This window comes from Megalobrama amblycephala, linkage group LG1, assembly GCF_018812025.1.
Source record: "Megalobrama amblycephala isolate DHTTF-2021 linkage group LG1, ASM1881202v1, whole genome shotgun sequence".
In the NCBI taxonomy this organism is placed as follows: domain Eukaryota; kingdom Metazoa; phylum Chordata; class Actinopteri; order Cypriniformes; family Xenocyprididae; genus Megalobrama; species Megalobrama amblycephala.
This window is the reverse complement of record NC_063044.1, coordinates 58,886,606-58,912,336: the sequence shown is the minus strand read 5'-3', so window position 1 is coordinate 58,912,336 and position 25,731 is coordinate 58,886,606. Positions and strand designations below refer to the sequence as shown.

At 37.4% G+C, this 25,731-nt stretch overlaps 2 protein-coding genes across 7 annotated transcripts in view; one reads left to right on the top strand and one right to left on the bottom strand.

The window, feature by feature from the left end:
* Window positions 1-14,322, top strand: part of kcnh6a (potassium voltage-gated channel, subfamily H (eag-related), member 6a) — a 45,236-nt gene extending 30,914 nt beyond the window's left edge. The window contains exons 7-17 of one of the 5 annotated variants that reach the window (XM_048204750.1): window positions 2,275-2,700; window positions 5,008-5,425; window positions 5,831-6,030; window positions 8,383-8,635; window positions 9,355-9,548; window positions 9,664-9,766; window positions 9,856-10,152; window positions 11,094-11,262; window positions 11,345-11,543; window positions 12,448-12,543; window positions 12,980-13,118. In XM_048204750.1, the coding sequence (XP_048060707.1) occupies window positions 2,275-2,700; window positions 5,008-5,425; window positions 5,831-6,030; window positions 8,383-8,635; window positions 9,355-9,548; window positions 9,664-9,766; window positions 9,856-10,152; window positions 11,094-11,262; window positions 11,345-11,543; window positions 12,448-12,507 (2,319 nt within the window). In that variant the 3' untranslated portion in view covers window positions 12,508-12,543; window positions 12,980-13,118. Of the gene's footprint in view, window positions 1-2,274; window positions 2,701-5,007; window positions 5,426-5,830; window positions 6,031-8,382; window positions 8,636-9,354; window positions 9,549-9,663; window positions 9,767-9,855; window positions 10,153-11,093; window positions 11,263-11,344; window positions 11,544-12,447; window positions 12,544-12,979 lie in introns of all 5 variants that reach the window. The other 4 variants (XM_048204725.1, XM_048204742.1, XM_048204716.1 and 1 more) reach the window with 4 other exon arrangements.
* Window positions 14,323-15,660: 1,338 nt separating this feature from the next.
* On the bottom strand, window positions 15,661-22,781 carry dcaf7 (ddb1 and cul4 associated factor 7). 2 transcript variants are annotated; one of them, XM_048204762.1, is made up of 7 exons: window positions 22,261-22,781; window positions 21,748-21,906; window positions 20,724-20,835; window positions 20,294-20,412; window positions 20,009-20,218; window positions 19,802-19,919; window positions 15,661-16,912 (listed from the first exon to the last, which is right to left on the bottom strand). In XM_048204762.1, the coding sequence occupies exons 1-7, from the start codon at window positions 22,396-22,398 to the stop codon at window positions 16,737-16,739; spliced, it is 1,032 nt and encodes a 343-aa protein (XP_048060719.1). In that variant the 5' UTR covers window positions 22,399-22,781; the 3' UTR covers window positions 15,661-16,736. The 2 variants fall into 2 exon arrangements, with proteins under 2 accessions (XP_048060719.1, XP_048060726.1); XM_048204769.1 differs by having other exon boundaries at window positions 15,661-16,909.
* Window positions 22,782-25,731: the final 2,950 nt, after the last annotated feature.

The window sequence follows — 25,731 nt, the reverse complement described above, 5'->3', positions numbered from 1 at the left end:
TATTAGATAGATGGTACATTGAGGTTCCTTGCTTTCTCTTAAAAATAAAGGTTCTTTATTGGCATATGATCCCATGAAGAACCTTTAACATCTATGGAAACTTTATAATGGAAAAAGGAACCTAAAAGTTCTTTAAATTATTAAAATGTTATTCACACTGCAAAAAAGAAATGGTTCTTTTAAGAATTGTTCACTGAAAATAACCAAAATGGCATCTCTATGAAAACCCCCTTTTAGAACCCTTTGTTTTTAAGAGCCACGGCCAGTGATTGATCTTTGATCAGAGTCGAGGGGAGGTAATGGAAAGCTGGAGTCTGTTCTGACGTGACAGAGGATGTGTATGGATGAACTGATCCAGACCACATTGCAAAGCCTATCAGTAACACAATACACTCTCTAGCTAATGTCTCAGAGTGTGAATTAATTTGACTGTGAATAGTGAAGGTTTGACGTCAATAACATCAAACATCATTGGTTTTTAAGTGTCTTTTAGCAATAGGTCATGACGTCAAACCTGTGCCATAGGCGTCATATTGTTATGTTTGATTTAAAATGGCTCTGTTTCTCACACAAAGCTATTGTGCGACTTCAAAAGCCATACAAGTCAAACAGACTTCCTATGTGATACCTTTAGGTTTATTTATTTATTTATTTTGTGAGCTTTGTCACTATGAACTGTTGTTGTGTGAAAAATATCTTTCACAAAATTGAGTTTCATGAATGAAATGACAACATACAGATTTGGAACATTATGAGAAGAATAAGGAGAATAAATAACGACAGACTCTTCAAGGTTTGGTTCTTTTTCCTGTTTATTTCTCTGTCATTTCTCCTATACCAGTACATTTACACCACTTCAAGCAGTGTGGTCGATTAGCATAACACTCGGCACAGAGACAGGCCCCCCCTGTGGCACGTTTCTTCAGTCCGTGCCCTTTAAAATTGGATCTGGTCGGTAGGACATGGCTGCTGCCCTTCTTTTTAATAATAGTACATGTCAAGAGGAAGAGGAGGCTTATATCTTGAAGAACAAAGCATGAAAGATGAACAGATGTCTGCAGATGTTTCGTGCTCTGGGTTAAAATGAGATGTGACAATACAGTTCAAAGCATTGAGTGAAATGTCTGTTTATTTAAAATGCTTTTGAACAAGATATCATCTAGTGTTCATTGTATCATCTCCTCTGTGTGTGTTTGTGACATATCAGGACACAAATGTGTATAATGACATGGGTATGACAGGTATTACAAGGAGAGGGTGATAATTATGAGGACATTACCCCATGTCCCCATTTTTCAAAAGGCTTATAAATCATACAGAATGAGTTTTTTTGAGAAAATAAAAATGTGCTCTGATGGGTAAGTTTAGGGGTAGGGTTGGTGTAGGGCGATAGAAAATATGATTTGTACAGTATAAAAACCATTACGCCTATGGAATGTCCCCACAATTCACAAAAACAAACCTGTGTGTGTGTGTGTGTGTGTGTGTGTGTGTGTGTGTGTGTGTGTGTGTGTGTGTGTGTGTGTGTGTGTGTGTGTGTGTGTGTGTGTTTGAGTCTATTGAGGTATCTTCTGACATTTTATACTGTCACTCATAGACTTCACATTGTAGCAGGCATGTTTTTCTTTGTATAATTGCATTAGTTTTGAGGACTGAATCATTCTGCTGATTCATTTTGTGTTCACAACATTATCACCAATTTCATGCTTTAAAGAACCCTTCAAATAAAATCAGCCACTTGCAAAACATATACTATAATATAATGAAACATATGCAATTTATAAATTGCCATGTCAGAATACACAGCTAATTTTTGATAAGGTGTTATTTATATGCTATTATATTTTTATTAATATTTTAATTTTGCTTTTATTTTTAGTTTCTATTTTCATTTTTAATTAAATTTTAGTAATTTTGTTATGCTTATTAATGCTTGTCATTTTTATTAGTTTTTATTACTATTTTATTTTCATTTCAATTTGTCATTTTAGCGCTTCAAATTATTTATCATTTCTAATTTTTATTTAGTTTAAGTTTTTCAACTAATATTTACATTTTATTTGAATTCAGCTTTACCTCAATTAACAAAAACATTGCAATAGTTTTAGTTTTCGTTAACAATAATAACACTAGTCAGAAGGTATAATTATGAAATCTGCTTGCAAAACTGTCCATGCTTACCCTGACCCTTTGCATCCATCGAATTTCGATTAAAATCACCCCATGACATCCTCTGATCATGTGGTTTCTTACCTTCTCTCCTTCTCTTCACAGGTACTGTCACTCGGGGCAGATGTGCTTCCTGAGTACAAGCTTCAAGCTCCACGCATCCATAAGTGGACCATCCTCCACTACAGCCCGTTCAAAGCAGTATGGGACTGGATCATCCTACTCCTGGTGCTCTACACGGCCGTCTTCACGCCCTACTCGGCTGCCTTTCTCCTCAACGAGCAGGAGGACGAGAGGAGGCGCACCTGCGGCTACACCTGCAACCCCCTCAATGTAGTGGACCTGGTGGTGGATGTCATGTTCATTATCGACATCCTAATCAATTTCAGGACCACTTACGTCAATCACAACGACGAGGTGGTCAGCAATCCCGCTCGCATCGCTCAGCATTACTTCAAGGGCTGGTTCCTCATAGACATTGTGGCTGCGATTCCCTTCGACCTGCTCATTTTCAGATCAGGTTCTGATGAGGTGAGGATTGTGATGTGCTCCTGTAACAAGGCACTTGTAACGCATTTCAAGTAATTTGAATTACGTAATCAGATTACTTTTTCAAATAACTAGTAAAGTAACGCATTACTTTTTCAATTTTACAACAAAATATCCAAGTTACTTTTTCAAATAAGTAACACAAGTTACTTTGTTTTAACATTTATTGACTGACACCTCTCCTGTGTTGAACTTCCTTCTCCTGTATCCTATTCTACATTAATCCAGAATGGCAGCACAGCTGAAAGGTTTGTTTGAGCTGCGCCCTCTACTGTACAGGCATAAATATGCATTTCCTTCAGCCTGAGGCTTATTCATTTCACTTGTTGTGTGAATGTAAAAGGGCCATAAAGCTGCTGTCCATAACTTTTTTTTGGTTAAAAATGATCCAAAATCAACTATTGAGCAAGTACATAACCAGCCAATGTTCAAAACTATCTGCTTACCTGTTTCACACCGGTAAGCTTGTAATGTTTTATAATTCGGGTGGTACTGGTGGGTTTTCGCGGGAAATTTGAGCATGTCGCCGTTTGTCTTTGTGTCATTGCGTCACGTCTGTTTACATAAAGAATGAGTCCCAGCTAACTAGGCTATATCGCGGATCAATTATAGCCTTTTCTCACAGCAGCTGCAATAATTAAACGTATAATTTGTATAGCGGATTGTATGGTATGACAAATTAATGATAGAGATTAGACTGTACAGAAATTGAAATCTACAGGTAACGCTAATACACACTAAATACACGTAGTCACACAATGCTGATGTTGTTAACATTAACAATTTGAGAACAAAGTATAACAATAATAATAATTTGCATGGTTTGACGTGATCCGAGCTAAGCGAATGTTAGATTTAATCATCATTGGCAGTGCGATTTATTGTGATGCTTTTTTTCTCAGTTGGTCAGAACAAACGTGGCAGACAAGTTACTTACTTGTTCAGATGACATTTTCTGGTGAAAATTCTTATTTTGGTCATACTTCAAGACTACATTCTGTGATTCCGAAGTACAGTATAAACACCGATGTGTTGACTGACAGCAAACATTAGATTCGTCCGCGCCGAGGCACAACCCACGTAAAAATGATAATTCCACAAATAACTGCAATTGCAGGTTTCAAACAGAGATGGCGACAAAGAGGCAAAATTATGGACTGCAGCTTTAACATTTGCCAAAAATAGAACTTTTTTGTTGTTATTAAAAAACAAACAAGCAAGCCCAGCTCAGGTGAGAAAAAGTAACGCAAAAGTAATGTATTCATTACTTTTCATAAAAAAGTAACTAACACAATTAGTTACTTTTTTAGGGAGTAACGCAATGTTGTAATTCATTACTTTTAAAAGTAACTTTCCCTAACACTGTAACTACGTGGTATATTAATCAGTGATATTTCACATGTAGAACAGAATATACAATTGTTAAACATTCTATTTTTAGTAGAACCACTCAGACTAGTCAATGAATCGTTGAGAATATTGATCGCAGTGTAATAATATTGATTGTGTTTGTTATGCTGAATGATTTATCGGCATGTAGATTCTACTATGTTGATGAAGGTCACCTTCACAGAATGATGAAACAACAGCTGTTTTAATAATTCATATGTTCATATTTTAATAATTCATACTTATTGCTTCATACAGTAATAGTTTCCAGAAGTATGTCATTTGAAATCTGCCGTTTTTGCTCATGAAAACCATAGTCTGATTATAGTGATTTTTTTTTATTTTTTAATGTAAGTATGGATTTGCATAGTTTTGGATTAGTAAGTATGGATTTGCATTAAAGTGAACATAATTGAGAAGTTAACACATTGGAAGCCTTTATGCAGTTTTTTTTTTTTTTAGATTTGAATGTTTAAATTCACATTGACTACATTGTTCTTGAAAATGATGGTCTTTTAAGTACTTACCAGCTCTCAAAGGGATATTCGGTCACTATTTCCTCACCCCCATCTCGTTGTGAGTTGCGAGCTTTATTAAAAGTCTTCTTAAGTCATATGATAGATTTGTATGAGGAAAAGTCCAAAATTTAGGTCTCAAATCCTGATATCAGCTCTAGTCAAAAGTTTTTGATAGTCTTTTTTGGAAACTTGATGGTGCATTTTTGGAAACTAGGCAGCTCAAGTCCTTGTTCACTTTCATTACATGTACAGAAGTGGCAAGGACTTCTTCAGAGATTCCACTTATGTGTGCCATGGATTCTGCCACAATCATGGAGACAAAATAAAAATAAGAGTGATTGTTATGTAATGCAAACTAATCCTCTCAAACTCCTCCTTCCAGCCTCAAACAACCACTCTGATTGGCCTTCTAAAGACTGCGCGGCTGCTGAGATTGGTGCGAGTAGCAAGGAAACTGGACCGTTATTCGGAGTATGGTGCAGCAGTGCTCTTCCTTCTCATGTGCACCTTCGCCCTCATTGCCCACTGGCTGGCATGTATCTGGTACGCCATTGGCAATGTGGAGCGCACCAGCTCTGCCCGTATCGGAGGCATGAAGATCGGCTGGCTGGACAACCTGGCCGACCAAATTGGCAAGCGCTACAATGACAATGACTCCTTCTCCGGCCCCTCCATCAAGGATAAATATGTAACTGCACTATACTTCACCTTCAGTAGCTTGACCAGTGTGGGATTCGGAAACGTCTCTCCTAACACCAACCCTGAGAAGATTTTCTCCATTTGTGTCATGCTCATTGGCTGTAAGTGCACTACATTCTTTTACAGAAATACTTTTATTTAGCAAAGACACCTTAAATTGATCAAAAATTAGAGTAAAGATATATATAATGTTTCAAAAGATTTCTATTTCAAATAAGTAAACTTCTTTTGGACTTTATGATCAGCTAAGAATCCTGAAATAAATGTATACCAGTTTCCACAAAAATATTAAGCAGCTGTTTTTAACATTTCAACAATAAGAAATATTTCTTAACATTTTTACTTTATTTTTGATCAAATAAATGCAGCCTTGGTGAGACATTTAAAAAATCTTACTGACCCCAAACGTTTGAACGGTAGTGTATATGTGATATAAATAAAAAAAAAAAGTATTGTTTGTACTAATCTCTTTGCTGATGATAGTCTTTGTTCTTCTTCCTTTCCAGCCCTGATGTATGCCAGTATCTTTGGCAACGTGTCAGCTATAATTCAGAGGTTGTATTCAGGCACAGCTCGCTACCACACTCAGATGCTACGTGTGAAAGAGTTCATCAGGTTTCATCAGATCCCAGGAGGTCTTCGGCAACGACTGGAAGAGTACTTCCAGCACGCCTGGTCCTATACTAACGGCATCGACATGAATGCTGTGAGTTACACAGACATACCCTTCAAATCAACCTGAGAATTACATAAAATTACTTGTATTCACCCTCTACAGTGTTCGAAGTATGGTGAGGGGGATTCTGGGCCCCCCCCAACCATATGTGTTATAAAGCACCTCCATAAAAAAAAAAATAAAATAAATTTTTAATTTTTAATCAAGTTTTAATTTTATGCTTTGTACTTGATATTGTAAGGCCCGCCCAATCGGCCCAACGGCGGTTTCCCACCGGGCGGGAAAGGTTACTTGCGCGTTCGGTCTTTTCAGTGTGGCAAAGTAGTTTAATTCCAAGTAAACTTTTATCTGACTCCATTTTATTATGACCTCAAATTTGGCTTAGAATGTCTACTGATTATTGGTCATTTGTATAATAATTTAGCTCTACATTTGATTATTCTGTTTAACTCTTTACTCTTATTGTACTCGTTCATTCGGATTCCTATAACACTTTGAGTCTCGCACCGGCCGGGCATACGATCTCATACGCACAATCTCGTCAGTCTTGGTCATTAGACAGAGGCGATGACTAATATTCTAGAGGCCGTACCCACTTTGCTCATTCTAGAATACGTTTATTTAGTCCCCATAGATCTGAACACACCGAATTAAGGTAAGATTACTTTTAACTAGGGGCCATGACCATTACCATAAAATCAGGCTGACCAATTTAGCTTCCTCTAGTGGTAACTTTACATAATCACGCAGTGGTTTACCCACAGACACTTAGTTAGAATAATCTCACCATAACCAGAGGTTGAGGCCCACCCTGTTTAGATTGATCTAGCAACACTCTGTTGCTCTAAAAGGAAAAACCCATTATTAGCCTACACAGTCTAAGTATACTTAACTAATTCCAATGTGCTAATCGGAGCTCTAAAATATCAGCTGGTGTGCCCCGCTGCTCCACCTAAACTGTACTTTAGTCCGTTACTAACCTGAGCGTAGATTTGTGGGGTTATGGACTTAACGTAATCTACTAGAGCCAATAATTTCAGAGTAAATCAGAATAAAGTCAAATGTAACAATTTATTAGTCAGGTAAATGTATCATGCCAATTACATAATCATCTCAAAGATGATCAATACAATCATCAAATGCTCAGAAACAGAGTAAAAGATGCATACCTGACATTAGAAAAATGCACATTGCTGAGTGTCTGAAGGACACAGGATCGAGCCCTGAGTCTCCTGCAACATCTCTTTAAATACTCAGACCAAGACAGAAACTTCTTTCAAATGGAAACATGACTTCACAATTGGAATTTGCATTAATCAGGGTCCCAGACTGTGTAGTTTACACCTTTTAGGGACAGAAGTGCATTTGCATGAAAGACCTGGTGAAGGTGGTCACACCCACTACAGGGGGCAAAATAACTCTAAAATCTTTAAACCTTTATTACCTTCTGGTTTGCTTCTGTGGGAATGAGACCTTTGTACCAGTCACACTGAGACATTTCAAATGATACCAAACATGTATAATGTTGTATGATAACTGTTCACATTAAACCATGTAGATTTTGGGTGAATTTCAGGTCATCTTTGCATGTAGAGAGAAGAGGGGGTGAAGGAAGGGAGATGTAGATTAAGGCATTGCTGAGGTGTGATTGACTCAGTGTGATTACGTCTCAAATGGGGATGCTAATTTTGCAAGAGAGAGTTCGAACGTTAAAGGTGCTAAAGAGGTGTTAAAGGTGCAACATTTTTGCAATATTACTTGAAACTGTCTTTACTAACTGATAAAAGACTATTTATTAGGTGCACTGAAAGTAATAATATTAATATACATCATCTGTGCACGAGGTAGGGCCTTAAAAACATCAGCCAATCGTTTACTCGATCATCGCGTAAACGATTGGCCCTCTGGCTTGTCAATCACTGCCGTGACGTTCCTTGTGCGAGACGTGCGCGGCTGCGCGCTCCAGTAACTTTCCACACTCCACAGGCGCCGCATGCGATGTTTTTGTCAGGAGACAGGAGTAACAACTGCAGATTATGAGTTACCTGCGGTGAGTCCGACATAATGAATCCACTAACACGACACAGCGAATGCCGGTGGTAAACACTCGTGTTCCAATACGAGTGTTTACGAGTTTTGGGAGGCGTTCCTTCGAAGGAGGGGGGTTGTTCTTACGCATGCGCTCATTTCAAAAACTCAGTAACAGTCTTTGGTTTTTCAGTCGACAAAAAGATCCTCTTTAGCACCTTTAATTTCCTTTGTTTTCTCAACGAGTAGTCCGGCATTAGTCTTACAATATGTTACTTTTTAAACCCGTTTTAATAAAAATGTGAAAAATATTGTATGTCTTCAATGTTGCATTTCTCCCGTGTCTTGCTGCAGGTGTTAAAGGGTTTTCCGGAGTGTCTGCAGGCTGACATCTGTCTGCATCTGAACCGCAGTCTGCTGCAGAACTGTAAGGCGTTCCGGGGGGCGAGCAAGGGTTGTCTGCGGGCTCTGGCCATGCGTTTTAAGACCACCCATGCCCCACCCGGTGATACTCTGGTGCACAGTGGAGACGTATTGACCGCATTGTATTTCATCTCTCGCGGCTCCATAGAGATCCTCAGAGAGGATGTGGTCGTGGCCATTTTAGGTTTGAAGACTTTCTAATTCTGTCTTTATCTTTTGCTTCATTCTTCATTTATTTCAACTCACTTCAGCTTGAAAAATAAAGTTTAATTGCTGCCTTAACTTTAGTAAACTTCACATTTATTGTTTATTATATATATTTAAGTATCTCATGCTTACCAAGACTGCATTTATTTGATCATAAATACAGTAAAAAGAAGTACTATTGTAAAATAGTATTACAATTTAAGCCAAAAAATGTCTTTTATATATTGTGCCAGCAGTGTAGGGTCCAAACATATATTAGCCACTTTAAAGTGTAGCTTTACAGGATGCTGTGGTGGGTAAAGTGCAGATACAAGATGCTGAACTGATGATCAAATAACTTTTAATAGAAAACAGGAACATAAGCACTACATACAGGAATATAACGTAATCGCAAGACAAAGAACAGAGGCAAACTGAGGGTTTAAATACGCAAGGGAGATCATTAACAGAACAGGGAACAGGTGGCTAATTAACAAGGAACTATGGAAACTAATAGGGAACACAGGCAGGCAAACACTGTGATAATAAAGCAGAACTAAAAAGAACTTTTTTTTGGATGTATTGTAGTATCATAACTCGGCATTACACAAAACCTACAGTATTTGGCACCCAACTCTGATTTTCTTCTTTCTCAGTATTACTTCTTTCTCTTCTAATTATTCCAACCTCCTGCCTCTCATTCTGTTTCCACTGAAGGTAAGAATGATATTTTCGGGGAGCCCATTAGTCTGTACGCCAGGCCAGGGAAATCAAGTGCAGACGTGAGGGCTCTGACGTACTGTGACCTGCACAAAATCCTGAGAGACGACCTGCTGGAAGTGTTGGACATGTACCCCGATTTCTCTGACAACTTCTGGAGCAACCTGGAGATCACATTCAACCTTCGAGATGTAAGCCACTCAAACACACAATACAGAGGAAATGAATGGGACGATAGCAAGTCTTTAGTCATGTTTCTGTATGTGTTCTGTAATTATGTGAGTTACTGAAGCTTGTGTGTATCAGGCAGACAGAATCATGCATCAAACCCCAAGCGAGGACTCAGACTGTGGGTACCGTCGACCCAGACACCGAAGGAACCCCCTACAGCGAAACCGGCCTGGTAATGGTGCCTATCTAGTCTACGAGGGCCACAAAAATTATTTTGCTGCAGAACTACACTATTCTGATCTTTCTCTTTTCTCTTAAATCACCCAGATGGGATGGACCGAGATGGGATGGACACGTACCCAGTTCAGTCCTGTTCCCCTGTGGGGAACCATCGGGGGGCAATACCGCTCTCACACTGGGATGAGTTATGCAGCAATGCCAGTGCTGCTTCCCTGTCCAGCGAGGAGGACTTGAAGCCCCTGGTGTCCGGCCGAGGGACAGATATGTACTCGCCAGGGACAGAGATGCAGGAATACTCCCATTCTGCAATCAGCCATCTGCCTCCGGGCAACAGCACAGCTTCTGCCATGGGAGGACCACTGGGAGGGGCACATCCGTACACAGGTAGCACGCCAGGATGCTTCCTGAATCATAGTACAGTGAACATAATATCAACACCGGCTCATGAAAATGTGAATATGTCTCGGGTGACATTTTTTGTAAAATTCATATTATGTTGCTGAAGTTTCAAAGTGAAAAATCACGTTCAGTTTTCTCCAAAACAGATAAAAGTGACTGTGCCAACATTTTATTACGCTGGTTCATGCATGTTAATGCGCAACAGTTAAAAAAATGTTTGGTGAGTGCCGCTAAGAGGCACTCTATTGTGAATGAAAATAATGTAAATAACGTAAGGTAGTGAGCCTCAAATGAGCCTGGATTGCACCAGGTTTATCTGATCATGTGATCCTATGAAGTGAAGTAAAATAAAACAGCTTTTTATTAGGCTATTGAAATGACATAATTATAAACAATTTTCAAAAGTACTATTCACTTATTTATGTACAATGTCTTTTTTTGGAAGACAAATTATAGAATATACCTTTAAGGTTGCGGTGTAATGGAAGTAGCGACAGATCTTTTGTTCCATATTGTGACACATCTGAGTGAAACGGATTATTGAAAAAGAAGATATGTAGGGCGGGAACTTAGTTCTATCCACTGGTTGTTGATTGGACGGAGGCAGATCTGATTACGAGTTTGCAGTTGATTGTAAGGAAGGGGTGGAGTTTAATCAGACTAACTGATTGGAGAAGTCCAGTATACAACACCAGAGAGAAGTCTGTCATTTTGATTAAAATCTTTGAGGTCACGAAATGTCAAAAAAGGAGAAAGGAAAATCCATATGCATGGATGAATCGTTTCTTAATAAGATCTATAACATGCATTTAGAAAAAAGGGGAATTTTCAATTCATACCAACTTTAAAAGTATATACTTTACCATAGCCATAACTTTAACTTGTCCATTATTCTGTATCTTTCTACTCATTCTTCTTCCATACAGCAGCTCCTCTGAATGTGTCAGGGTTATACGGCTATTTGTCCGACCGCAGGGCCAGTCAGTACTCTGAGAGTCAGAGACAGGCCTGCTACCACCATCACAGCCCCTGTGTTGAGGACAGACCGAACCAACTGCAAGCCCGCCTGGAGCTGCTCCAGTCGCAACTCAACAGGTCCGACATACAGAGAAAAAACAAGTTTTAAATGCAAAGTCTGCGTTTGCCATACATTTACCTTCTCTCTCTCTATCTAAAGACTGGAGACCAGGATGACAGCTGATATAAATGTGATCCTGCAGTTGCTGCAGAGGCAGATGGCACCTGTGCCCCCCGCATACAGCGCGGTATCACCTGAACCGCTGGCCCACCCCGCTCACCCCACCAGCCTATACTCTACAGCAACGCACAATACTATGCCATCTTTACAGATCACTGACAGTACATCGCCTGGTAAGGTAGGTTGTCATGCGAGCAATGAGAGACGGAGTGTGTGATATTTACAAATGGGTTTGTAAATCGCATATTACATAGATTAATTGGATTAAAGGGTTAGTTCACCCAAAAATTAAAGTTCTGTCATTAATTACTCACCCTCATGTCGTTCCACACCAGTAAGACCTTTGTTCATCTTCTGAATACAAATTAAGATATTGTTGATGAAATCTGATGGCTCAGTGAGGCCTCCATTGAGAGCAAGATAATTAACACTTTCAATGCCCATAAAGCTACTAAAGACGTATTTAAATCAGTTCATGTGACTACAGTGGTTCAGCCTTAATATTATAAAGCAACGAGAATACTTTTTGTGTGCCAAAAAAAACAAAATAACGACTTTAATCAACAATATCTAGTGATGGGAGATTTCAAAACACTGCTTCATGAAGCTTCGAAGCTTTACAAATCTTTTGTTTCGAATCAGTGGTTCGTAGCGTGTATCAAACTACCGAAGTCACGCCCCCCAGTGGTGAACCACTGAAAAACACTTATGATGTGACGAAGCCTCGTTTACTGAAATCAAGTGACTTTGCCAGTTTTATACATGCTCCGAATCACTGATTCGAAACAAAAGATTAGTAAAGCTTCGAAGCTTCATGAAGCAGTATTTTGAACTCGCCCATCACTAGATACTGTTGAATAAAGTCGTTATTTTGTTTTTTTGGCGCACAAAAAGTATTCTCGTCGCTTCATAACATTAATGGTTGAACCACTGTAGTCACATGAACTGTTTTAAATACGTCTTTAGTAGCTTTCTGGACTAGTAAAGTAACGCATTACTTTTAAATTTACAACAAAATATCTGAGATACTTTTTCAAATGATTAACGCAAGTTACTTTGTTTTCCCATTTATTGACTGACAGCTCTCCTGTCCCCGTGTTGAGAGAAATCTGGAGTGCAGAGGCGATGTGTGCACTGTGTGAATATGATGGTTATTTTAGACTAGTTCTAGACTAAATGTGAGCATACATTTACTCATTTACTTCTGTTCTTCTGTAATCCCCTCTACGCCCTCTACTGTACAGGCGTGAATTTGCATTTTTCTTCAGCCTCTTAGGCTTATTCATTTCACTTTTGGTGTGAAAGGGCCTTTACAGTTGCCAAAAAATATAAAAACAAACAAACCAACAAACAGCCCAGCCCAGATGAAAAAAAGGTATCCAAAAGTAACATAACACATTACTATCCATAAAAAGTAACTAAGTAACAGAGTTAGTTACTTTTTTAGGGAGTAGCGCAATATTGTAATGCATTACATTTAAAAGCAACTTTCCCCTGTCACCAACTGAGATATGTGTCAAATAGACCGATCTCTGTTGTTGTTACCTCTTTAATCTTTGTAGTGAGCATGTTGCACATCTGTATTGAACCGGACCTGTTTTCCACACTACACAGAGCCCTGACTTGGACAGCTTCAAAGAGAAGTCTCCAGACTCTTTGTCCAGTGGGATCCATCTGACAGTTGCCTCCAATGACACCATGTCCATGTCCCCAGAGACAGAGCTGGCTGTGCCCACAGGAGAGCCTCATCTACAGCCCCCGGGACTGCTGTGTAGAAGCCTGCGCTTTCCATCGCTCCCGGACAGTCTGGAGAATCCAAGCACACTGGAGGGATCACCAGAAATCCAGAGGCACCTGTCCGATCCAGTCTTACCTGGAAGCTAGAGGCCAAAAACAGACTACTGTCCATTCTAAGACGCATATATACCACATTTTCATGGTTTCCCTTTTTTAATCAGCTCAATATTGCACTTTTGGAATAAATGTATTCATGTTACTCATTAGTTACTCAAGGGCATCCAGTAGAGAAAATGAATCCAAAATGGTGACTGTAGATTTCTCTGAATCTCTGAGGTGTTTTGTCTCATATCCCTTCTCATTAAGAGCAGGAATGTTTCCTCTGATGCTAGAGTATTTGGTAACACCTCTCAACTTTTTTGTTATCGAATATGAAGAGAAGCACAGTGGGCAATAAAGACAAGATCAAAGAGTCAAAGAGAGATGCTACGTTATGATCACCTGCCACCATCATGTAATAATTGTACATTTTTGTCTGGTTTGAGATTTTTCTGTGCGTACTAAACTCATCTTGTCTTGCGTCAGCTGAGATTCAGAGGACAGATCCTCTGAGGCAGCAGCGTCACTGAAACCAGGACAAATGACATATACCTGGGCTTTAAAAGTATAATGAATCGCTTGTGTGTACTGATATTGCAAACATGCTCAATTGTCTTTTCAATGTACAGATTTTCTAATTATAATCTATTGTGTCAGGTTAGGTGTTTAACCCAAATCTAATGTATTACTGCATCAAATGACTGGCACAAAATTAATCTTTGTATATTTGGATTCATAGTAGCCAAATGGGCATGAATTTAAGCTTATGAAATGTTATTTCTCTCACTGAAGTGGTTATTTTAACTGCTGATGGGTGGTGTGACCGTGTGTGGGTGTGTTTAGACTTACAGTGTGTCTCTGAGGATTTTCTCTTGAATTCTTGACGTTCTGATTGGAAAGTGAAGGACTGCTTTTGTAAATCACTTTTTGAGATGAAATCAGTGTAAAGTTTATTTCACCTCTGCAATGTAAGCAGATGAATGTATGTAAAATGACTGGAAACCTTTGGTGGACTGTGAAGGTTTCCAAAAGCACACAACTGTTATTATTTTTTAGATTAAATGTTATTTATAAAGGAGTACTAATGTTGTACTGGGTTTAAGATATCAATATTCTTTGTCCTTATTTTCATTGGTCTGTTTTTCTGAATTTTTCATTTTTACTAGAGATGCACTGATATTAAAACAAATCAAGCTTATAATTATTTTCAAGTTGTAAACCGCCTTTAGTACTTTTTGTAATATACTATTATAGAATTTATTAAAGGGTTAGTTCACCCAAAAATGAAAATTCTGTCATTAATTACTCACCCTCATGTCGTTCTACACCTGTAAGATCTTCATTCATCTTCGGAACACAAATTAAGATATTTTTGATGAAATCCGATGGCTCAGTGAGGCCTCCATTGAGAGCAAAGCCATTCAAACTCTCAAGGTCCATGAAGGTACTAAAAACATATTTCATGTGAGTTCAGTGGTTCTATCTTAATATTATAAAGCGACACAAATACTTATTGTGCGCCAAAAAAAAAACTAAATAATGACTTTTAAACAATATCTATATGGGCTGATTTCAAAACACTGCTTCTTGAAGCTTCTGAGCTTTAGGAATCTTTTGTTTCAATCAAATTAGTGATTCGGATCTCCTATCAAATGGCTAAACTGCTGAAATCACGTGACTTTGGCGCTCTGATTCACTGATTTGATTCATAAAGCTCTGAAGCAGTGTTTTGAAATCGGCCCATATAGATATTGTTGAAAAGTTTTTTTGTTTTGTTTTTTTGGGTGCATTAAAAGTATTCTCGTCTCTTATAATATTAAGGTTGAACTACTGAACTCACATGAACTGTTTTAAATATGTCTTTAGTAGCTTTCTGGATCTTGAGAAAGGAAGTGTTATTGCTGGCAATGAAGGCCTCACTGAGCCATTGGATTTCATCAAAAATATCTTAATTTGTGTTCTGAAGATGAACGAAGGTCTTACAGGTGTAGAACGACATGAGGGTGAGTAATTAATGACATTATTTTCATTTTTGGATGAACTAACCCTTTAATAGTGTGAGTTAGCTTCTATTTTCATTTTTAATCCGTTTCAATAACTTTATGGTTATAAGCGATAGCTGGCTAATATTACATGTATGTATCCAACACACATTTACTATTTTATCTAAATAAAAGTTTTTAAATGCTACAAATGAATTCAGGCATTACACATTATAATGAACAGTATAAAAATTGATATTCATTTATATATTTGCGAAAGATTACATTTAACAATGTTACGAAATTATTAGTGTTTGTAATCTGAGCATTAGATGATAGCAAAATTAATCAAAATACAAAAATAGAAGAATATCTAGATCCTAAGTCAATATCCACCAATATGACACTGATATATATATATGTGCATCCCTAAATGTTAGTTGTCTGGCCTTTACACGATTAATTACTACTGAAAGCTTTATGAAAGAACAAGAGTTTATTAAGTGAGTTTATTAATATAAAAGCATTATGGCTGGACACACACAGAACTACTTACATATAAACACTCCATCTAAGAGTGAGGTGAGGATGAGGATCCCAAACAGCCTTGCAAATTCACTTTTGACTTCGGTCTCGACCGAAACGAGTGGCATTACTACTACATCATATTTGCATAAGAACAGAACAATTTCATGAACAGACCAAATAACTTGCAATGCAAAATTATTCTGGAAAAGTGACACTTTTGTCCTACCTTGTACATAATATTTATATATGTATACAGTACACATTTCACTTCAAGCACAAGCATGCTGAAAGGGGACTAATTTGAAAAAAATAACATGGGGGGGGGGGGGGGGATAACAGGAGCTTTCTCACAATTGGTGAGCAGTACTGCATCTTTATATCGTCCACTCACACAGACGTCAACAACGCAACTAACCGCTATGTGAGTCGTGAGCGTGTCTGAAGAACAATCATGAATGTTTTGCAGTGACGTCAAGCATTTTATCGCCATACTGTGGTACTGAACAGTTTCCAAGGCTACAAAAAAATGGCACCTTCCTGAAACAAAAAGCAGGATCTGAGTTCAGAGGATCTTTAAAACTGTATTAATCTTTGAAGTAATTATATCTCAATAAAAGGGTTGTATTGTATGTCCATGTTGGCAAATCCTTACAATCCAAGTAGCTTTTTTTTTTACCGGTCAAACTGAATAAACATGTATCTCTCCCTTCACAAATGGCCATAGAATCATAGTAATTACAGTTGTGTTTAAGATAATGAGGACTCTGGGACACCAGCAGGTAGGAAAACAGACCAATATAATATATTGTGCAGAAACACAGATACTCATTCACACAATCCCATTCTCCCAGACAAAAGTTGCACACACATTGTTCAGACCGTTGTTCCCATAGGCCCGTTCAAATCGTTTCCCGCTTGAAACCTCTAGACCTCAGGAACTTTAGAAAACAAGTCTCTGCTTTATTAAAGACCCTTTTCCAGCAATGCCCCCGACAGGAAGCACAGGGGTGCTTTAAGCCTCGGCTCTACACCCGCAGGATCTCCAAACAGTTGTTGTAACAAATGGCGATCCAGTCAGGTTGAGTGGAGGCCCACTGTACGTTGTTGATCTCGCCCTCGGCTGTGTAGGCCAGGATGGGGTCCTCGATGGCCCGGGGCATCTGCTGGATGTCCCAAATCAAAGCCTGGTGATCGTCCGCTACAGTGGGATTTAAAAGAAAAGGGGGGCCAGGTAAAGAAGACTTATAATGAAACAGCACTGTCATGGTTGCTACAGTCTTAAGGCATATTCACACCAAAGACAATAACTATCACAATATAGTTCTTAAAACGGCACAGAGAAAGGATATTGAAGGAATCACTTTCAGAATGATTTTTTCCAGCTGATGAATGATAAAAACACTGACAGCCAATCAGAATCCATCCTGCTTTAAAGACCTCAGGATTTAAAGTTGCAGCTGACAAAACTGCAGCAACATGCTTAGAATAAACATAGATATCGTCTACTGGTGTGGACGCTATAAAGTTAGCTTTACAGCTGTTGTTCTTGGTGTGAACAGGCCTTTATACTGACGCAACAAAAACATCTCAAAAATACGGATAACAGAACTGACACATTCCCTATCGGACCATTCGTAAATAAGAAAAGAAAAAAAAAAGTAAAAACTTGTAAACAACGCATTATTTTATTATTATTTGCACATTGGTGCCAACAGTTAATCAACAATCGATTAGCTGTTGACAATTTAATCGATAAAACGTATCGATTTTTGATTAAGCAAGGTGCGCAGATTTGTGGTGCATTTGGCTCATATGCAAAACACATTGTAGTTAGGGCTGGATCTTTTGCTCAAATAATTGTAAAAATTACGTTTTTAATGTGGTCCAAACTTTAAAAGTGCATTCAAATAGAAAATACAAAATCCTTGGACATGGAAAGCAATCTAAATTTAGTAACCAAGTCAAGTTTAATTATACTTTCCACACAAAGATAAATATTTCATCATATATTGAGAGGCTCTGCGCTTTGAGAGGACTTTGGGACACAAGCAGGACATAGTCTCTCTTGTCTCATATCTTCATGTTTTGTCCCAATATTCCAAAGCTACTGACGCTGACAGAAAAGTGAATTATATCTTCTGCATGAGCAAGACATATATATTGAATGTTGCGCTGCCGGGAAAAGCAAAACCGAATACTGGCGTGTGTGAAATGCGCTATATTATAGAGTGACATGCTGAAATAATAGATAGGCTATAAAAATATATAATAATAATTTAACTAAAATGATGGAACAAATTAATAAGTTGTGGGAACGAATTCTTAATTCATGGCCACGATCTATCTTTCCCCCGCAAAAATAGAGGGTGAGATGGTATGTATTTGGGAAAAAGAAACAACATTGCATATCCACTGGAATACCTCACGGAATATTGTTGAATTCATGGAAATTTGAGTGAGCAACCCACAAAACAGAACACAAAGCCACTTATGGCTTAATTCAGATTTATGGGCTCACATACCTCTCTCATTTAGCATGAATCCAAATGTTCAATGGTCGCGATGCAACATTTGCCTGCTTACCAATTATTTCTCTTGTAAACAAAACTTTATACTTCACTTGTGTCAAAAATATTCACATAAAGAAAGAAATAAGAAATAATATGTGCAAAAATGTGTTTTGTCATACCATAGCTGGTGGTAGCAGTTAGTCTGACCGGCACAGCCCTACGCGCCGTAGTTAAGTTTCATTGTTTCATTGCTGTTTTGAGCATTTGCAAAAATTGCCAGTGATTATGTCACTACAGTCGATTAATTGATCGTTAATTTAAACTATGATCGATCATGGGAATGATCGTAAACTGACATCCCTAGTCCAAATAGTATATACTATTTACAAAATTGTTTAAACGTATAGACATTATAAGATGTTTTAGTGTTTTTGAAAGAAGTCGTTATTTGATCAAAAATACAGTAAAAACAGTAATATTATGAAATATCATTACAATTTAAAATTACTGTTTTGTATTTTAATATATATTAAAATATAATTTATTCCTGTAATGGCAAAGCTGAATTTTCAGCATCATTACTCCAGGCTTGAGTGTCACATGGGCACGTCCTGATATTGCTGAGTTAGATGCGTTCCTGGGTCAACATATTTTGTTGATCCTGGAACAACATTCTAGTCTGAAAATTTTGTTTTAACCCTATTCCTACCCCTAAACCTAACCCTACCCTACCCATAAGTTATCCCAAAAATCAGAGGGAAATGATAGATGAATAACACTGATGTAGAAGCACCAATTCATGATTTTAAGCCTAAATTTAACATAATCTGTAAACTTGTCCCTCAAATCTGATTGGTTGATTTGAATGTCGTTCCAGGATCAACAAAAATGTTGACCCAGGAACATGCTGAACTCAGCAATATCAGGTTATGCGTCACGCGATCCTTCAGAAAACATTTTAATATGATGATTTAAGGCCTGTACACACCGGGACGAATATCGCCGATGTTTAACGCCTCGTGACTAAACAAAGGGTGCCAATGTGAGGGTGCACACCGACGTGAAAAACGGCAGGCGTAAAAGCGTAATTTTTTTAAAAAACGACTCTGGTTTGTTTTTTTGGTTTGATGCGCTGCGTTAAAAACTGTCTGACCAATGAGATTGCCGCTTTTGCTCATGTGCCTGGAGCTGTAGTAAACACAGTAAAACAGCTTGGTGTTGCTCAAGCACAAAACGATCTTGCTGAGCACACACTGATACCAAGATGAAGAGGAAGTACGTAGACGAGGAAGACCCCAAACTATGGGTGCTCTGCCAGTTCTTGGCCACACCAATAGATGTGCGCATCGCCAGTGAAAATCACTTGGGTATGAACACGAAAACCGCTGGCGAAAACCGCGTGCTATAATTGTCCCGGTGTGTACAAAGCTTTACTGCTCATATTTTTTATTATATATATATATATATATATATATATATATATATATATATATATATATATATATATATATATATATATATATATATATATATATGGTGTCAAAAAAGTGTGTGTGTATGTGAACGGGCTGGTTTCTAACCTGCTGTACATATGTGGCAGGAGGAGTGTGGCGCCCATGCGATGCCGTTCACACAGGCACGATGATTATTAAGCCGAGCCACTGGCGTGCACGGCACACGTACATCAAGAATCACCACCTGACAACAATACAACAGCAAAAAGTGAGGGACATGAGAAAAGATGAGGAAAAATGTGCTAATAAAGTAAAAGTGACTAAAAGAGAGACCTCCATGCCATCCATGGCCATAGTGGCCAAGTAGTTGGGGTCCTGTTTGTTCCAGCACAGGCGCAGCAGCGGGTGGTGTTGAGGGTCCTCATAGATGATGGTGCTGTGCTCCAGGTGCCGCAGATCAAACATGCGCACGGATCCGTCAGCTCCCACAGACGCAAACATATCCCGACCTCCACCCGCACGGCTGAATGCGATGTCATACACCTTACAGCCAATAAAAAATGCTTGATTTATTCCAATACAGCAACAAAGTACACAAAGAGAAAAAGTTTTACTTACCTCCTTGTCGTGAGCGATTAGCTGTGTTTTGACATGGCCTGACACCAGGTTAACCCTTCCCAGAACCTGTCCTGTCTCTAAACCCCAGATTGTGCAGGTGGTATCAATACTAGAGGTGCCTGAAAAAAAAAACAGAACACACACATACATGATGAAACTGATGATCTTTTGGGAGGCAAACATACAAATGTGTAAAACGTTCATTTTTCTCCCAAACAACAGTGTTATATAGTATAATTTATATACTACTACGATATTTAAGTAATTTTGTTATGTGCTTTTGTCATTTTTATTAGCTTTTAGTTTTAATTATTTTAGTATTTCAACTAAACTTCTTTGAGTTTGTGACCAGGGCATCATTTATTAATGGAAATGATTTTTAATAGTTTTACTTAAATCACAACACAGCCAAACAAACATGTTCTCTTACCCAGAAGATTGGGGTCCACTTCATTCCAGTCAAAAGAGGTCAGAGGTGCGCAGAAATCAGAGTTCTTGTTATTATTCAGGAGACACTCCAGGCGAGTCTCTGTGTCATTCACCTGACAACAAGATACAGACAGTTCACTAACTTCAAGTCATTTAATGTTCAATTTAATAAAACGTGACTATTTATTTTCTTAATACACATTCCTGGTCTTACTGTGAACAATAAATCAGTGCACATTTATTTGACATATGAGACATTCCACCAAGAAATCAATTACAGATGGATTCAACCAAGTCCCACAAAATAGAAGTAAAATGGGCAGTGAACACCATTTCATGTTCACTTTAAATTCAATAATGATCTTTAAATCAGACATTTCAGTGTCATACAAATCAATTTGTAATGTGATTTGCAACAGTAATGTGACTTATTTCAGAGTGAATACTCAGTAAAAAAAAAAAAAAGTCAGTTACATACAAGCCAGACTGAATGAAAGATTACCAGGACACAGCTTAAACAGCTAATTGGCTTTTGAACAAGTGTATCAGAGGAACGGCACATAATTAAGTCAGTACATTTTTATTAAAAAGTCACACATTATATTGTGTCTTTAACTATTGTTAATACATTACATTTAACTAGTACATTAAAAAAGTAAGGTATAATGTACTTATTGTGTTCGTGTTGCATTGCAAAACACTTTTGCTGCTACTGATGTGGGATACGGGTAAGGTTAGGGACAGATTCAGTGATAACCAAACTGTATTTACATGGAGGTATTTTTAAAATAAAAGTATCATGTAAAGACATGTATGTACACAATAAGTGCACTGTATCATATGATTAATTTAAATGTTAATACATAGTAGATAAAGACAAAATATAAAATGTGATCCTTAATGTGTTGTGCATCAGTGAATGTTCACATTAAGACCAGGCACAAGCATTAATACGTAAATAGGGTCCATTTTCATCTCATGTTGACTTGAAGTGCAGTCACTCATTGCTACTATCCTCTGCATACCCTCCATATGCGCAGATAGTCTCCACTGGTGGCCAGCAGGTCTGGATAGACGCCCTTGGTGTCGGGGATCCACATGATCTTGGTGGTGGGGTACGGATGATCGAAAGTGTTCCTGCATACAAACTCTGAGCTCTCCTCCTCAAGACCCACCAGCTGGACCTGAACATCACAAAACATACAGCTGATGTAACAATGTGCACAACATAGTCAATCTAACGTTACTGAATTCATGATGCTCGAGTTTCTGACAGCTGTCAAACCAGGACTCACAAACAAGATACAAATAACAGTTTGGTTAGTCATTTTAAATTAAGCAAGCAAAACACTTATTTATGTCCAAGTAATATATTTGTGCTCTGTGGTTGTCATCCATGTTCATCTGCATCCATCATGTTATTATTATAATATTTCCAAGCACACTACTTCTCCATATGATAGGATGTCAGCAGCCATAAGGACACAGAACAAAGTAGAGACTTAATGCAGATCTATTGATGTCAAACAGCGGTTTACCTTGTTGTTGTATTCCTCGACGAAGCTGCCGAGCGCCAGCCTAAAGCGCTTGTCGGGTCTGACGCTCCAGTTCATGGCATAGACGGTCCATGGCGCCTCGTATTTGTAAATCTCTTTTCGTTTACCGTGCAACGACATGTTTCAACCCCTTGATCAGGTCGGCCAAAACCCAGTAGGAATTAGGTCGTTAAGAATAGCTAGATTTGCACCGATCGCTGAAAGAGGCTCTTTCAGCAAGAAATATGGTCTCGGGTTTGTGCCGCGAGAGACAAAGAGAATGTCATAACAATCCCTCAACGGCCTCGACAACGAAGAGCTCCGCTCCGAGACCACACAAAACCTGCTTAGCCGAGCACAGAGATTACCACTAGATATTCAATATTGCGTGTAGCTAAAGGCCCATGTTTTTGCTTAGTCCCAACGGTTTTAATTCTAACTTTAGAAAGCCCTAAATAGGCCCGACCGCTCGACGGCGCATTTGGTTTGAGGATGTGCGTGTTTCAAAATAAAAGTCCCTCATAGAAAATGGGGGCTGAGCGCTGAGGTTATTTATAGATCTTGTTGCTAGTTGATACATTTCTGATTCTTCAGCTGTATTCCCTTCAGCCCTGAAAAGCAACACATTGCTATTGTGCTCAAGAGATAGATACAAAATAGTAAAAAAAAAAAAAATAATAATAATAATAAAAAAATAATCCACAAAAGATCCTAAATATATGAAATAAAGATACGATTCCATAAGTGACGCTAAGAAAATATAAAACAATGGTCAATAATAACTACAGATGGGCTATATATATATATATATATATATATATATATATATATATATATATATATATACTATACATACAGGGTTGGGGAGTAACGAAATACATTTAAAATACAAAATTTGAGTAACTATATTTCATTACAGTTACATTTTAAATGGGTGGTAATCAAATAACAGTTAGATCTGAAAAGTATTTTAGATGACCAAAGTGATTACTTTGAATTTTAATATCATTTATTTAATTTAATGTAAACTGTGACGGGCAATTCATGTAAACAGCAATGGTGATTCTCTGGCTCTGACCCTGCAAAAGCATCCTAAGCTACAGTTCTGCTCATAAGTTTCATACCCCTTGAAGAATATGCAATATTTTAATACATTTAATTTTTTTAATATTTTAAATTTTTAATTTAAAGATTTTTAATATTTTAATAATTTTAACAAAATAAGAGGGATCATAAAAATTGCATGTTATTTTTATTTAGTAGTCCTGAATAAGCTAATTCAACAGATGTTTACATAAGACAAAATGACTGAATTTATAAAAATTGTCCCATTCAAAAATATACATAATCCTTAAATCTTAACTGTTTGTCAACTATTTTCATGCTTTGCAGTAGTTGTTTGTGAGTCCCTTGTAACTGTAAAAAAAAAAGGTATTTGCGACTTTTTATCTCATAATTCTGACTTTTTTTTTCTAGAAAATTGAGTTTATATCTCACAATTCTGACTTCTTTCGCAATTCTGACTTTTTTTCTAGAAAATTGTGAGATTATTGCTCACTGACTTTATAACTCACAATTGCAACTTTATATCATGCAATTCTAAGGAAAAAAAGTCAGATTTGGGAGATAAAAACTCACAATTACCTTGTTTTTGTGTTACATACTTATTAGTATTCCAAAGTATTCTAAAGCAGTGTTTCTCAACCAGGGGACCATGGACCCCTAGTGGTCCTTGACATAATTCCAGGGGGTCCTTATAAAATATCTGATTATGAATTTTTGTATATTTTGACATGTTTCCATAAAAGAAGAAGATAATATGTATAATATAACTGACGATATGACTAAATACAGGACAAGTCAACTAACATAGTAGTAAATTATAGCATTTGGTCGTCACAAAGACATTAATGATACCAGTGAGCCAATTTTATTCTGGGGTCCTGAGGACGGTTCCAAATATGACGGGGGTCCATTACTCAAAAAAGTTTGAGATTCACTGTTCTAAAGTATTTAGATTAAGTTACAAAACTTGGGTAATCTAACGAAATACGTTACAAATTACTTTTTAAAGCATGTGTTTTGTAATCTGTAGTGAAATACATTTTAAAAGTAACCTACCCAGCCCTGTATATCAGTGGCGTGCAGTGGTGTTCTGAAATGAGGAGGCACATTTTTTATTTATTTATGAATCAATGTAAATTCATGCATTACTCTTAATGTTGACACATCTTCCTTGTTAAATGAACATTACTTTACATTACATCAAAAAAGAAACCAAATACAATTCTATTTTGTAATTTTACATTAACAATGTATTGTAATAAATGTTCTATTTATCAAAACCAAGTCAGTCTCATCAAGTTAGTGTTTTAAGCATTTCTACATTCATTCCAAAATAATAACTAAAGGCAATAATAATTTAAACAATATATTTTATTATGTTTTTCCTTTTAATAGTCACCTTAGGCTGTTTTGGATCATCAGTCATGTTCCGTAAACACCGTCTGTCACAGACACGAAGATATATTTTTATTTCACCAAGCTGATTGCACTGAAAAACCCCGCAGTCATCATGTTTTCAGTCCATTTCAAGTTTGATTTTGACGTGACATAAAGCAGTGATATCTAAGTGGGTGATCTGTTTACTTAATTTTCAATTAGTCTTCCCACTTGACGCCATCATTTGTTCAGTCAAACTGACACGTGGAACGTGCACATAAACAAGAGGCGGGATTTATCGCACAAACCAAACATATCCAATCATAACCAATCATAGTGCAATGGAGACATTGCCTCCTCTCACGTGACTTTCCCCCATTCATTCTCAGTTACCCCCGACAAAACCCACCGCACGCCGGGGGTCTGATGATTTTCTATGGTTTCCTATGAGAGCAAAGGGAGGCATGACTCCTGCTGTAACTTTACCTGCAGGTGTCGCTGTTTCGTCTGCTCACCAAGGGTGCATTTACTTAATTAAAAATACAGTAAAAACAGTAATATTGTGAATTATTATTACAATTTAAAATGACTGTTTTCTATTTGAAAATATTTTAAAATGTAATTTATTCTTGTGTTGGTAAAGCTGAATTTTCAACATCATTACTCCAGTCTTCAGTGTCACATGATCCTTCAGAAATCATTCTAATATGTCAATTTGCTGCTCAAGAAACATTTATTGTTTGCAATTGTACAAAATATTTGTGTACAATATTTTTTTTTCAGGATTCTTTGTTGAATAGAAAGTTCAAAAGAACAGTGTTTATCTGAAATCTAATATTTTGTAACATTATAAATGTCTTTACTGTCACTTTTGATTGATTTAATGCATCCTTGCTGAATAAAAGTATTAATTTCTTTAATTTCTTTTCAAAAAAATACAAATAAAAATTCTTACTCACCCCAAACTTTTGAACGGTAGTGTAAAATGTTACAAAAGCTTTGTATTTTAGATAAATGCTGTTCTTTTGAACT